Source organism: Mycteria americana, chromosome 3, assembly GCF_035582795.1.
Source record: "Mycteria americana isolate JAX WOST 10 ecotype Jacksonville Zoo and Gardens chromosome 3, USCA_MyAme_1.0, whole genome shotgun sequence".
Taxonomy (NCBI): Eukaryota; Metazoa; Chordata; class Aves; order Ciconiiformes; family Ciconiidae; genus Mycteria; species Mycteria americana.
This window is the reverse complement of record NC_134367.1, coordinates 85,533,233-85,547,515: the sequence shown is the minus strand read 5'-3', so window position 1 is coordinate 85,547,515 and position 14,283 is coordinate 85,533,233. Positions and strand designations below refer to the sequence as shown.

The 14,283-nt window shown below is 41.2% G+C and overlaps 1 protein-coding gene and 1 long non-coding RNA gene across 3 annotated transcripts in view; one reads left to right on the top strand and one right to left on the bottom strand.

The window, feature by feature from the left end:
- Positions 1–6,696: 6,696 nt before the first annotated feature.
- LOC142407013 (uncharacterized) lies at positions 6,697–12,244 on the bottom strand. The gene is made up of 3 exons (XR_012774783.1): positions 11,935–12,244; positions 9,016–9,110; positions 6,697–8,453 (listed from the first exon to the last, which is right to left on the bottom strand). It is a non-coding gene; the product is annotated as an uncharacterized LOC142407013 (long non-coding RNA).
- HEATR1 (HEAT repeat containing 1) overlaps positions 12,092–14,283 on the top strand; it is a 41,060-nt gene continuing 38,868 nt past the window's right edge. The window contains exons 1-2 of one of the 2 annotated variants that reach the window (XM_075495966.1): positions 12,092–12,227; positions 12,441–12,619. In XM_075495966.1, the coding sequence (XP_075352081.1) occupies positions 12,478–12,619 (142 nt within the window). In that variant the 5' untranslated portion in view covers positions 12,092–12,227; positions 12,441–12,477. The remainder of the gene's footprint in view (positions 12,228–12,440; positions 12,620–14,283) is intronic. The other variant, XM_075495965.1, reaches the window with a different exon arrangement.

Sequence of the window (14,283 nt, the reverse complement as noted above, 5' to 3'; positions counted from 1 at the left end):
TTCAATCCCTTCAGCCTCCTTCTTATTCTTCCCTCTCACAAAATCCTAGAATGAGTATAAAACCCCAACTTTTTAATAAAACTTCAAAGATACTGAACACTGCAACAATGTTTCCCCAGATCATTCTATTTGAACTTAGTGAAATTTAGAATAGGAAATTAGCCAGCTTCCTCTACTTAAATAATCACCTGTGAAACAATCAACTAATGTGAAAATGATCACCATTAGTTTTCAGCTGTAACACTTCTGTGTAGGAACACAATAGTTCACATCTGCCAAAACTGTCTCAGAAAGGCCACGGGAAGATAAAGAACCTTATGAAAGCTCAGTAAGTCAGTGAGTCTTTAAGCAATCATCCTTCCTTAGGCACAGCCTGTTTCTTTGTGAAAAAGAACAGCAGGATGGTTTCTCAAGAAAGAAGTCAATGCAAGATAAAAGAAAATAAATTCAAAGTGATTGTTCTCTTGTGTAAACTGTTAACAGAATCTTAAAAGAGGGATCAAAAAGCCCTTTTATTCTCAAAGCACGTCAACTGTTGCTTAAAATGTACTTCTGCTTGTAGCAAATATCCACTAGTTTAAAGCGTAACCAACAAAAGTTTGAATTATTTAAAGACGACTGATAATTTAGATTGAGCCAAAATGTTGGATTCTATTAAAACTTATGCATAAATTTCCCAAACAAAGCTAAGCAGAAAGGTGGGGTGTTATAAAATGTATTTATTTTTTATTAGAGTTTGGGAGAAATAACCCTTTTTTTTTCCCCCAATATGATAAATACAACCCACCTTGTTTAATGTAAGAAACACACTATTTTGTAAGTTCAGAAAAAACCTAAGGAATTACATTCAATATGTAGAGATAATAAACATTAAACTCGCTTCATATTCCTGAAATGAACACATACAGAAGGCAGGCAGAAAGAGAGCAGAGAAGAGAAGCATACATCTGAGAACAAAAATTCTGATTTTGTCTGAGCTAAAGAAAAGCACTGTGGGCACTGAGCATATTAGCCCTCCCACATCTAGCAGCAAGAGGCACAAACTTGCACTCTGAAAAATCTCCATGCTACTCATGCATGGGGATATTAACTACATAGAAGCTAAGTATACATTATAATTATTTTTTTTTTTAAAGTATACTATTTCAAATGACAGGTTTGGAAACAAAAATGGAGAAAGAGCTGAAAAAATGCATTGCTGGCTTCATAGTAACAACTGACATTGTCAGAAGATCCCAAAGTGTTTCATCAGCTATATATAGAGACGACTTACTCTGTCCCTGAAATTCAGCCATGGATGAAGTGTAGCAAGAAACATTTATAGGACAGACAAATACAACCAAAGCATAGCTTGGGCTTCAGGAGTATGGAGAAAATCCTGACTGCGCTGAGATCACTGGCTTTTGCCAACCCTTTGTGCGGAAGGAAAATCACGGGGCTGAGACAGGGGGTGATCCATACCAGCTTAGGATGCCCTATGTGACCTTGAACAAGTCAATTCAGGTAAAATTTTCCCAAAAAGCTAAGTGTTGGCCTACTCTTACTGAAAGAGAAACAAGCTTGTTGTGCTGCACTCTCCCGTCTCTAAAATAGCGTCAGGAATGCTTCCTTCGGTCCTTAATGTCCACCTAGAACACAAATTCTCTGGAGAAGAAGATTTTTCTGTCCAAAAGCCCTGAGGAGCCTACAGAACCATTATGATTACAGTGCGCTTTACCTACCGTACACCCTTCACCTCCACATTTGTCTCTCAGGTTTGTGTGTAGCCTGCACCCAAAAATGCCTTAGCATTGTTCTAGTATGTCAGGCTTGCTCAGGCATTCAGGGTGCCTTATACTCTGGAAGGGATATCCCTGCTCTTTGAAGGGCCACACTTGCAGCCTTGTAGCCTGCACAGCAGATGGTCCTGGTTCACAGAGAGGCTTCACGGCAGATATTAGTAGGAAACATTCAACATATGGTCTCTGCCACAGTATCGCTAGGCAGTACTGTGATACAGAATAACAATCACAAACTGCAGCGTGAGTGCTGAAAGATGTCATGTAGCAGAGGGCAAACCCTCTAGTGATGGCGACTGCCGCGCAGCGCTACACAAGATCACACCTTTCATGAATGAGAAGAGCCCTCAGACCTCACATTCTGACACATCTCTATTAAATAGTTCAGAAGAAACCATGATACCTGAACTCCCTTATCCCTTAAGCTAGCCTCTTGAGGGTGCCTTTTTTGTTTAATGGTTCTTGTCTGGGTAGATGCAACTCACAAAGACAGATTAAATCATGAACTAAATAATATCAGAAGCTTCGACAGATGCTTTGCACAGATTAGAAATGTAACAGCAAAGGAAGAACTGGGACACGTATATGGTAATTTATATACAACACTGCAGTCAGCCTGTTAGCGCACTCAAGTTGTAGAGCAATATGCAGACAGTTATAACGTAATACACACAGTAACAGGTGGGGAAACTACAAATAGTGCTGGCATAAGATCGGAAAAAATGGTGAGACAGATCCAGGATTTTAAAAATGGTTCACTGATGAGAATGCAAGGGGCAGGACTAGGGGTATAGCATGGCCTATTACAAACTGAAGGTCTCTGAAGAAACCTTCACACCATCATGTGTTCTCAGAATCCTGGCTGTGTTCCTGTTTTATGTTGGCTTAGCCTCATCACACAAATATACTAAGCAAGGAAGAAACTGTGTGACTAGGGCAATGCGAAAGCCTGCAACTGACTATACAATTTGTACTTCATGAGTACCACCAGTTAAAAAAATCCCTTAGTGAGCCAGCCTGTGACCCATAACTGATTTACCTGAGACTATTTGTCTAAAAAAGCACAGCATTATTCAGCAATAGTTTTGGTCACACTGAGAAAAGAGGAGAGAGGTGTGTGTGTGAGATAAGGAATGCATAGACAACGTGCCTTTATTTATCTAGAAACAAACATCATCAACTAAGTCAGAGTTTCCAGACAATAATTATCTAAGGGGCACAGATGAGACCTGGCAGGTTTTAAATCACTGAGGTATGAGGTAGAGATTATGGGCACAGGATACGGGCACTGGATATCAGACACTGCTGTGTTCTAAACTCAGCATTTGTACAGATTGACTGAATGACCTTAGACAAGTTGCAGTCTCAATGCCCTCATTTCTGTTTCCAGATACACCAATGTAATTTCACTAACATCAATGAAATTAAAGTTATACACTCAAGAAGGCAACCTGGTTGAACGAATTGCCAGTCTGTAAAAATGAATACTAGCTACTTACTATTCATTCCACAGGAGCAATACAAAGATTAGTAAAAGGGGCAAATTCATCCCTGTATAAGGCAGTGTTAGGCGCAACCTGAATTACTGCCAAACAGGGATAACATGTTCTTTTGCAACATGTATAGTGCAAGTTTTCCTTTTCCAGAACTGTTGTCCTTACATCCTGTCCAACAAAGCTTTACTCTGACACTCAGCTGTATTAAGAATCAGCACTGAGAAAATGAGCAATGTTCCTGACATGAAAGCAGCAAGGCCTGAATTTTCCAATTCCTGTTCTGAAGACAATTGTTCCCTGTCCAGCTATGATCTCTCTCACTAACTTCAGCCGTATTCTCATCTCAGGAGCAATCGGTACCAGTTTTGCACAACATAATTTCCAGTATGAGACTGGTTGTTCTTGAGACCTACCAGCAATAACTTACTCAAGGTGAAGTCTCTTGTATATTCTCAATCCCTCTGAATGTGCCCTGAAGTTCCTCTGAAGTCCTTTGTTTCTTAATTGGCTCACCTCTCTCCCGGCATAAGTCCAGTTCAGCATATGCAAAGGAGAAGAGGAGAGTATTTGCATGTTTCTTCACTTCGAAACCAGTTTGTCTATAGGATAAATGCAGTGGAGTTATGCTAATGTGCAGTCTAAATCTCTTGTTGTGTCCCATAGTTAAATTGGGAATAGCTGTAATCTTCCAGAATTTCATAACTGAACCAAATTCAAGAGGGTTTTTTTTTCAAGCCAAATGCTGTTCTAGGTATTTTTCCAGTTCATATGGACAATAGTTACTGGAGGTGGAGTCAGCAACTAGGACAAAGGTAAGCCTACCCTTATAGGCTCTAAGGCTCCACATGTATTTACAGCAAACTCCGGAATTCATTTTTTAGTTGAGGTAGTCTGAACACATATTTCCCTGGCTTCTTCTCCCATGATAAAAGCATTTAGCAGAGAGCTTATTCTGCAGTTCAAATGGATGGATTCAAATATATCTTGGACTTCTCAGGGGAGACTATTCAGTTACGAATGCGCTTCTAGAACATCAAGACACTTTTTTGTTTATTCCCCATGGCTCAGCAATCCCCCTTGTATCTTCTTCATAGGTAACCCTGGCATACAGATGACCTATGGAAAATTAGGCTGATCAGGCCCTAAATTTGTAGGGCCTGATTTTTCACTGTTAAAGTACCAGTGCTGGAAGTCAGGAGGGTCATAGACTGCACTTTCAATTGCAGGAGAGAATGTGTAAAACAATGCATGATGGAAATACCAGACAAATATAGGATTCTGCTGGGTCTAAAGGTTCAAACCAGGCCTACTCAGTGGGCAAAAAGACAGTATGTAATTGTACTCTGTAAAGCACTTTAGGGAAGAGACAAATTCCATAGTACCAGCATTCATTATCCTAAAACTATCCACTGGATGGGAAAATGGAACTATGGACAGTTTGGAGCATGTGCCTCAGTTTTCTTTCTGTAGACCAGGAATAATACTAATGCTGTGAAGTATAAGGAAGTATGTGAAAATCAAATACCCAATAGATTTGGAATACTTGAAGACAAGTATAAATACTGTGATGACCAGAGCTGAAAATCATAAATTATGTATTTGGGAACATGCTTCAGCTGAGTGCAACAGACCTGCATGGAATAAAAAAGGGAAATCATAATGCTGTAGAGCACTGCTTATGCAATACATTGAACAAAGCAGAATTTCTGGAGAAAAAGTAGTTTGTGACTATGCAATTAAAGTCTGCATTGTGATACATACAAAGCAGGTGAATTAAGATTGCTTGGAAAACTTAACTCTGGCATAGTCCACCATTAATTGACTTGTGATCTTCATGTTAAGATACCTGCTCTACAACCAGTTATAAATATATTATAAATTAAGTAATTATAAATAAGTTCTGAATTGGAAGACAGTTCATACAAAATGTTAACAGTTTGTTAACAGTTATGTAACAGTAACCTAACAGTTACATAACTACTACAGCTTCTGCTCAGGAAAGAACATCACATTTTGCATCTCAGATCTGTCTGTTGTAGTTCACGCAAAAGAGTCTTTAAACGTGTTACAGTGACACAGACAGACTAGGCACATTTTAAAGATTAAATGAGTCATAAATTGTTTAAAATATTTTGTTCCCCCTCTACAGACTAAAACAAGGCACACACATCACCACACTGTTAAGAATCAGCAGGTATTGCAAACCAAAGGGATCCTACCACAAGTAAAGAGAGAAAGATTTTGAAGTGTAACCTCTCCTGTGCAGTATTTGAGAGCATTCAAGCAGGAACTGCTTTGTCTCTGGCCACCAGGCTTATTTAAAAGAGGTATACCAGCATCAGTGGCAGAATCACCTGATTCTTAGTGCCACACACTCCCCTTCACTACATGTTCAAGGCCAGGCTGCCTTCCTACCCACTATACTAAGTGCCTGTCAAGCCTTCTGCAGAAATAGCACCCTCCTCTCAGTGTGTCCAAGGAATTGCCTCTGATGTCACTGGGCCTCTAAGTCTCTCTCAAGTAGTTTCTCTGCAGAGAACTCTCTTAAGTCACTGGCATACACAATGCATGCAGAACAACAGAGAGTAAGAAATGCATTGGAGAAAACATTGACATATACTTTTGTCAGTAAGAGTTGTTAGCTGGTATCAAGAGCATTTCCAGTTGTCAATACTGTTTGATGAAAGGCAGCATAGAGTCTTTACAGCATCTCAAGACAGCAGGGCCACTATTTTAACTCTGAAAACATGGTACTTTAGTAAATCAGTAAATCTGGAGATCTAGGTTTATCAGTAAATCTCAGTTGTATGCCCTCACCATCTAAATCAAACACGCTATTTCTTCTGATAACAGGGGTTTTTCCCCAAGAATTCCCAAGATACATAACAGCATGAACAGTTTCCAATGTACAATGAAAGCAAATACAAAAGCCAAACATTTTGTAAAACTGCACTGAAATGCAGAGAAAAGTTTGGGAGTTTTTTTATGATTGCAGATATTTCGTATAATTCAGTATCACAGAAATGCACTCTCTGACTTTCTAATACTTTTTAAATATTATAGTATTAATCTCTCATATATATATGAATACATATATAAGTTAAAAATGTTCAGTTGTTCATAGTGTTCACAGTGCCACTGTGCTAGGCATTACATGAATGCATAACTCATTCCTACAAAAAATATGTAAAATAAATAAACTTTAGAAAGTGGATAAATAAAACTATGTAACTGAATATAACTGAACAGCAAAACCAGCAGATATATTTTCTCCTCTCTGCTACTGAATGTGGATCATACTGTTTTCAGGCATTATTATATAAAGTTGTGAGCTCATTCTAGTTCAAACCACGTATTCACCAGGTATGGAAAAGGCCCGTGGACTGGCAGTGACTGGGGCAAATGGAGAAACAACAGTAGCACTGGCTTCAATAGCCAGCCTGGGAAAAGGCTGAAATTTGTATTTACGGCATCCAGATAGGAATGACACTGTTTCTCCTTCAGGGAAAGAGCTGTGATTCATCTCAGCATTTCAAAAAAAAACCAGCAAATGGCTGGCTGACAAGCAAATAGAGGTTCGAACAGCTGCAGGTCAGGAATGGGTAGTTGCACCATATGAGCTCTACTGCTATTCCAATGCCTGTCAGTTGCTGATATAAGAGGCAATTGGGGGAGGCGATAGCAAGACAGTATACTGCAGTAAGAAAAGCATGCTGTGTTAAGCATGTTCCTTATTGATGACTTTTTCCTTCTCCCCATCCTTCAGTTTATTGTCTCTTTTACTGTTTACAGCCCTGCTATGAAAGATGAGACATGTCTAGCATACAACACTCTCCTTATTGCTTATTACATCCAAGTCCCTAATGGCCATGTTGCTATGCTCCGATTACCAAGTTCTCCCAATGCATTAAACAATGTGACTCACAACCACCACACAATAGATCTATGACACCTACTCTCTCAGTAGATTGTCTGGCACAGGTACCTTTTCATAACAATTAACAGCTAACATAACAATTAACAGCTAACATACACACAGAGTATCATACTTCCCAGCCTAATAAATATCAAATCATGACAAAGGACTATCACAATCACAGCAATCATGAGAGACATTTCCTATTTTCCATTGCAACAACTGTGCAGCCATTAAAATCCAACCTTCTAGTTGACTTTTTACACAACAAACAAACAAAAAAATCACAATTTATCAAGTAGCTCAGCACTGAAAAGACTGCTTTTTTCTTCCATTTTTCACCATCTCCATTTGTCTTCCTTACTCTCCCTGATGCTTTTGGGACAAACTAGACCTACCTCAAGTGGATACAAATGGAGTAACAAAGATTACTATTGCCTACCCTTTTCAAGCCAACGCTTTCTCTGCATGTGCCTACCTGAAGCTAGTTTGTTTATTTGGGGTTTATTTCTCCTTATCTAGACTACATATTTAAAAGCGTCCTTTACAATAATTTTGATTCAAAAGCCCTCAGTTTATACTACCATATCAGAAAGCCTTTAATACAGTAAAATCCCCAAAATAGCTTCCCACCACCCCATCCAGAGGGTTTCTATTTATTATTAGATCTGGAATGCAGCTACACATGAGAATTCATGGCTGGGGGAAGCTGCAATAGATTTTCCAAGAAAAGCCACGGAAACATGATACTGCCTGCCACAGTGGTCAGTAAGTCGATGACGTGCTTGATACACTGTCTAGCAAGGAAGCTTCTTCCTTCAGTTCAGTTGAAGAATTATTCTCCCTTCAGTCCTGTTCCAGCAATGAGAACTGCAATTCTCTGTAATGTCAACCACCATCAAATTATGCTTGATTGTTTCTGCCTCCAGCAGCGCACTCAGCACATCAGCTGTGCACTCATACAGCTTCACTGACCTCATCAGAATTACTCCTGAGTTTCACTAATGTAAGCATAGAAAGATCAAGCTCTTAGGGGAGGAAGAGTAGATAGGGAAAACAAATCTTAACTCTCTCCTTTTACATATTTGCATTGCTACATGATACAATGGCTCCAATCTCTTTGCTTCTAACAAAATCTTAGCCAAGGGAATAATGGCGTCACAGCCTTATCAATGTATACACTGCAGAAGCGTACTGTCTCATCATTTCACAATGTCCAGCGATGAAGGGTGACTGCTGCACTGTCACAGAGAGCAGAAAGAACTGAAAACAGAGAAAAATACATTACTGCAGCCTTAAAGTACACAATAAAGCACCGTTCTTCCTGATAATTTCAGTAACTCTATATATTCAGAGACCACGGATGTATTCTTACAAATGATAAACTTCCAAGAGGGAGCAGATATGTACACAAATTAAGAACAAAGGACACAGACTAGCTCAGAGGAGCAGATTTAACTGCACAGCCTCCAAAACTACAAAACTTTTGCATGCCTCCTACAACCAATAGCAAAACAAAATATATCTCTTGCCAATAAGATTACCTTGGCTTACAAGATGTTCGAGCCACTGCCCCAGAACACAGATCGGTTTACAGGTCAGTTAGCATACATATACCCACATTAAACACACATATCTGTTAACACCTACTTTTGCTTAAAAAGTTAGAGAACTTGATACACTCTAAGGAAGTTACGGTCTCCTTTGCATATCCTAGAAAGGTCTTAATATTACTTCATTACGTTGCAATCGGATCATATTTTAGATGTCAGGCACTGTCACATTCCCTATTAGAAATGGCAAGGGGAAATGTCAGGGAACATACCAAGGTTATTAGCAAGCGATGGTGAAGCACACAGAAGGTGGGTCTCCTCCATCTCCTTCAGAACTGTTTTAGCAATCCAAAATCACGGTGGCTCACTACATTACAGGAGGTGGTGCAAGAAGAAAAAAGAAGCATCATCTTAGCAAATGAATTCATAAGCTTTTGAGAGTATTCAAGAGTACTTAATACAAACGTTCTCTAACTTTGTATGTAAACAGTAAATTGTACAGGTAGTACTCAATTCCTTACCTTCATTTCGATATATTACAATTGAATGCTACTGAACACTCCTTTTTTGTATCAGAAGTGATTCCCTTTTCCTCCTTAAACAAAATTCCTCCCCATCTGTTCCCTACACATGAAACCAAACCAGAAGATGCATTCTGGGAACACACCTAATGGGAATTTGGTCTACAGGGCAGAATAATACCTAGTCTGCATAAAACCTCTGAAATGCACACAGTGTGACAAGGGCTCCTCAGCACCACTTCATTCTACAAATTTCCTCCTACTGGGTTGCATTACTTACCAAGGCAGATATAGCTCTATAGCACAGCTGGTGAGGTGAGTTGGAAGGAAAGGAATAGAAAGACTAGATCTTTATCTATATAAAAACATCAATTATATTTGCTCCAGCGGTAGCACAAATTTACCCAGACATAAAGAACATTAAAAGTTTAATAGTGTTTGCATTTCTGAATCAAATCTTTTCAAACACACTAATACTTACGAGTGAATAGGCTTGCAGAAAATGCTTGAGACAGATCACTGTTTTCCAAATAAAAATGAGCACATGACAAATTATACTCTAAGACTGCAAGATTTTTTTAACAGCCAATCTAATCTGTCAAACGCAGTTTAATAGCAGCCATCACCAGAAGTGATCTCAGCTGTAATATGGCTACGAGAATTCCATCCATACAGACTAGCTATGTCATGATGCAGGAACTGAGAAGCTAAAGGGACTGGTTGGATTGGAGTTCAGAAAGTTCTGGAGTTCTGGACTTGAATTTAAGTTCAGAAAAGCATCTCTTTGTCCAGCATGGAGCAAATCTCCATGATATTCAGCTTCACCACTGGGGAATTACAAAGCCAACTAAGCATACTGCCTAATAGAATTTCTGGGTTTATATTTTTCCCAGGAAACACTTTTTTAGAATTAAATCAAGAACAAATATTTTTCCCTCTGCAGAAGGTGTCTCTGTTCCTCCAATTAACCTCTAAAGGGAATCCCAGCTTTACTCTGAAACCAAACAAGGATGGAACAGAAAGCATAAAGGTATAAAACCTCTATCTTGCAGCCCTCCACGGGAAAGAATAGAGTAGGACAGGAATACTGGGAAACCTGAACACATTTCAGCATTTACAACTTCTAGTTTATCTTTCTCACTAGAATATTCAAATAATGAACCACATTGCTAAAAAATGACTAGTTTTCTATTTTAGAAACAGCTTTCTGTCCTTTGCAAAGTCTACATATTTTAATGTTTAGTATTTTTAGACATGGAAACATGCATATTTATGCAGGTTTAAACTATGCTAAAAATAAGGTCACATGAAGGCTTCCTAAAGGAAAAAGATGCACAGAAGCCACAGGGAATGTGAAAAAGTGCAATAAATTGGCCTCTTGGTTTGCACCAGCCCTAGCCAGCTCATTTGCTAGATGATCAGAATCTCAGTGTTAGAACAATCAGAAAAACAATAGCAATCCCATTAAATCAGTAATATCTTCCAAACACCTTAACACTGTTATAACTGCAGTGGTAGCAAACCCTAACAGCTCAGCAATTGCTGTCATTACATTCAGATAATACCATGTCAGAAATAACACAATATATAGCTAATACATGCTCTCTGACAAGGCACCAGCAAATATAATCAGGCACAAAGTCAGACATCCAGCTTCATTTCTTCTCTCTGCTCCCACTCCTGCAAAGGTTTAACTTAATACAAACAGTCTCGTTGAAATCAGTGGATATTCCTAACAGATAAAATTAAGCATTTAAACAATTCTCTGCAACCCTAAAATTTTATCAGCTTTTTGTATTTCCACTGTATGCTAAATGATTGCCAAATAAGGCAGCTTTACTATGTGAACAAATTTGTTATTTCTGCCATAGCTATACAGCTTCTCAACAATATATGGAAATAATTTTACAGATCTCATACTGGAATTTTTATATTTGGCATCATTTTGTCCATCTGCTGACATCAACTGAAATCCATTTTATTTCTGCTCTTTTTTTCCAGGCTTCTCCTGGTTTGTCACAAGCCATGCTCCCTTTCTGGCTTTGTGCACCGACTTCCAGGTGAAGAACTCTGCAGCCTTGAATGCAAACTGGTGGGAGCCATCATGGTTTTTAATATTAGGAACTTCTTTTTAACCTGATGGTACCCAAACCTTGGATGAGAGGCTCAGTGAAGCTGTAGAATTTCCATCCTTGGCGATACTCCAAATGCAACTGGACAAAACTCTGAGCAACTTGCTCTACGCTGGCCCTGCTCTGAGGCTAGATCAGATGACTTTTAGAGGACTCTTCCAACCTACATAGTTCTGCAGTTCCACAACTGGGATCTAGCCCATACACACTACAGTAGCTTTCAAGACCTTTTTGCTCATGGGGGTCCCGCACTTCCCCCAGCATCAGTCACTTCAGATATGAAAAAAAACTAAGGTGGAACAACTCCAGGTGTGTGTGCCCTTACTACTAAGACACGCTGACCCTGTTTAGTGGATCCCCACTCACAGCCCGGGCTGTTGCCTTGCTGGGCTCAGCACGAAGCCAGCAGCACGCCTTGCCACAGACACCTCACTGAGGCTTCTCCATCTACCCGCCGGCGCTGCGGGCCTCCACACCTCGACTGGTCGCCTGGACCGGCTGCTTCCCCAGCACAGGCAGCCTGACCCCCGCCCCGCACCTGCTCAAAGCCTCCACACAGACGCTGAGCTCCGAGGCACCCGTCCGGAGGCGCGAAACCACGGACAACGGCCGCCTCCCTCGCGGAGAGGAACCACGCGCATGCACCACAGCCCCCGGAGGCAGCGCATGCTCAGTGGCGCTCCTGCCCGCCGCTCCAAGGAGGGGGGAGAGGGGCGGCTCTTTACCGGGCGGGGGCGGGAGCTTCCCGTTCCGTTCCGCTGGAGCCGCTGCTTCCGGGTTAGCGGCGCGCGCAGTCCACGTGGGGCCCGGGACGGAGCGGCGGGGAGCCAGGTTGGTGTCGGGGACCGCGACCGGGGGATGTGTCACCGCCTGCCGCTGTCCCTCTTCGTCCCCGGCTTGGCTGGGCCCAGCCCATCCCCACGTGTGTGCACCCCCGAGGGGTAGCTGGCAGCGGGGCCTGCACCGGGAGGCGGGGTGGGGAGAGACGGCCTGTCTCCATGCGATTGCGTTACCCGCGGGCCTGCTTTGGTTTTCTTTCATTAGTTTTCTCTGGAGGCTCCTTTCCTCGAAACGCGAAGCTATGACGTCCCTGGCGGAGCAGCTGAAGCGTCTGGCGCTTCCCCAGAATGACCCCAGCCTCTTGAACCGCAGTGAAGTAGCATCGCTGCTGTTCAGTTGCAAGGAAGCTGCTAGTATTGACAGGGACACGTTCTTTGCAATCGGTGAGTTTGGCTGTTTAGATGCCGGTGATTTTTAAGATCATCTATCCAAAAAAACAGCTGGAGAAAGATAAATGGGAAAGGCAAACCCATATTCAAAAAAGGCCAAAAGGATAATTCAAGAAGCTACGGGCTAGTCAGCATCGCTCCAGTCCATGGGAAAATCTTGGAGCACATTTCTGGGCACGTGAAGGGTAAGGTTATTGGGAAGAGTCGGGGGCCCCAAGGTGGTCAAGGGCTGGAGAATTTGTCCTATAAGGGGAGGCTAGTGGGAGGAACATCTCTGGTCTCCCTCAGTCTGGAGAAGAGAAGGCTTTGAGGGATCTAATAGCAGCCTGCCAATACCTATGAGGAGGTTTCAAGAAGATAGGCCAGGCTGTCCAGATGAATGCGTGGCTGGAGGACGGGAGACAATGGGCATAATTTGGAACAACAGAGGTTTAAACTGGATATAAGGAAAAGCTTTTTCACTGTGAGGTCAGTCAAGCTGTTGAACAGGTTGTCCAGGGAGGTTGTGCTCTCCATCCTTTTGAAAACCCCAACTGGATAATGCCCTGAGCAACCTGGTTTCAGGGCTAACCATGCTTTGAGGAGGACCTTGGACTATGGATCTGCCAAGGCCCCTTCCAACCTGAATTCTGTGATTTCATGAAAACATGCTGATGCCCTGCTCTTTGGTAACATTATGGCCACAAATAATGTGAAGTGGCAGAAGCCATTGCTGTGTTTGCACACTTGAAATCCTTTGTGCTTATCTCTTTCCATTTTTGTATAGAACTTTACCCAGGAATGTGATACTTCTTGAATAAGAAAGCTCTTTCCTAAAATCAGAAAGATTGATATAATATATGGATTTTAAGTAACAAGATTGTAGGTATATATGTCTTTGATCCAACACAGAGTTTTTTTTAGTTTCTTAAATAGTTACTATAGAACTGCTGCATATAATCATTTATTTCTTCATATTTCAGTCAGCTGCCTGGTTTCTTTATTTCAGCTGAAGTTGTCTGCTTTGTGCTTAGCCATTAATACTTACAAGCTTGTGTAAAATAGATAAATAATTCCAGTGGTTCTCCAGTGGTGTACATGGAATATTGTATTTTAATTTATTCAAAGAGTTACCTTTGCTTGCTTCATCCGTATAAAATCATAGAATAATTTTGGCTGGAAGGGACCTCTGAAGGTCATTTGGTACTAGCCCAACTGAGCACAGGGCTCATTAGAGCAGGTTGCTCGGGCCTGCATTCAGCTGAGTTTCAGGATAGGGCTTTTACGGTCTCTGATCCAATATTGGGCCTCTGATCCAGTGTTTGACCACACCAGCGTTTGAAAAAAAAAAAAATCCATATATTGACTCGGAATTTCCTATGTTCCAGCTTGTGTTTGTTGCCTCCCATCCTTCCGTTGTGCGTCTCTGAGAAGAGTCCAGCTCCATCTTCTTGATAACCTGCACTATATTCCATTAAGTAGTTGCAGACAGCAGGAAGATTTCCTTTTTTGACTCTCTTCTCCAGGCTGAACAAACCCAGTTCCTCCTTTTCCTTGTATGTTATTTTCCAGTCCCCTGACCACCTTAGTGTTCCTCTGCTGGACTCACACCCATATGGCAATGTTTTTCTTCTACTGATGAGCTCAAAACTGTACACAGTACTCCAGATGCAATCTCA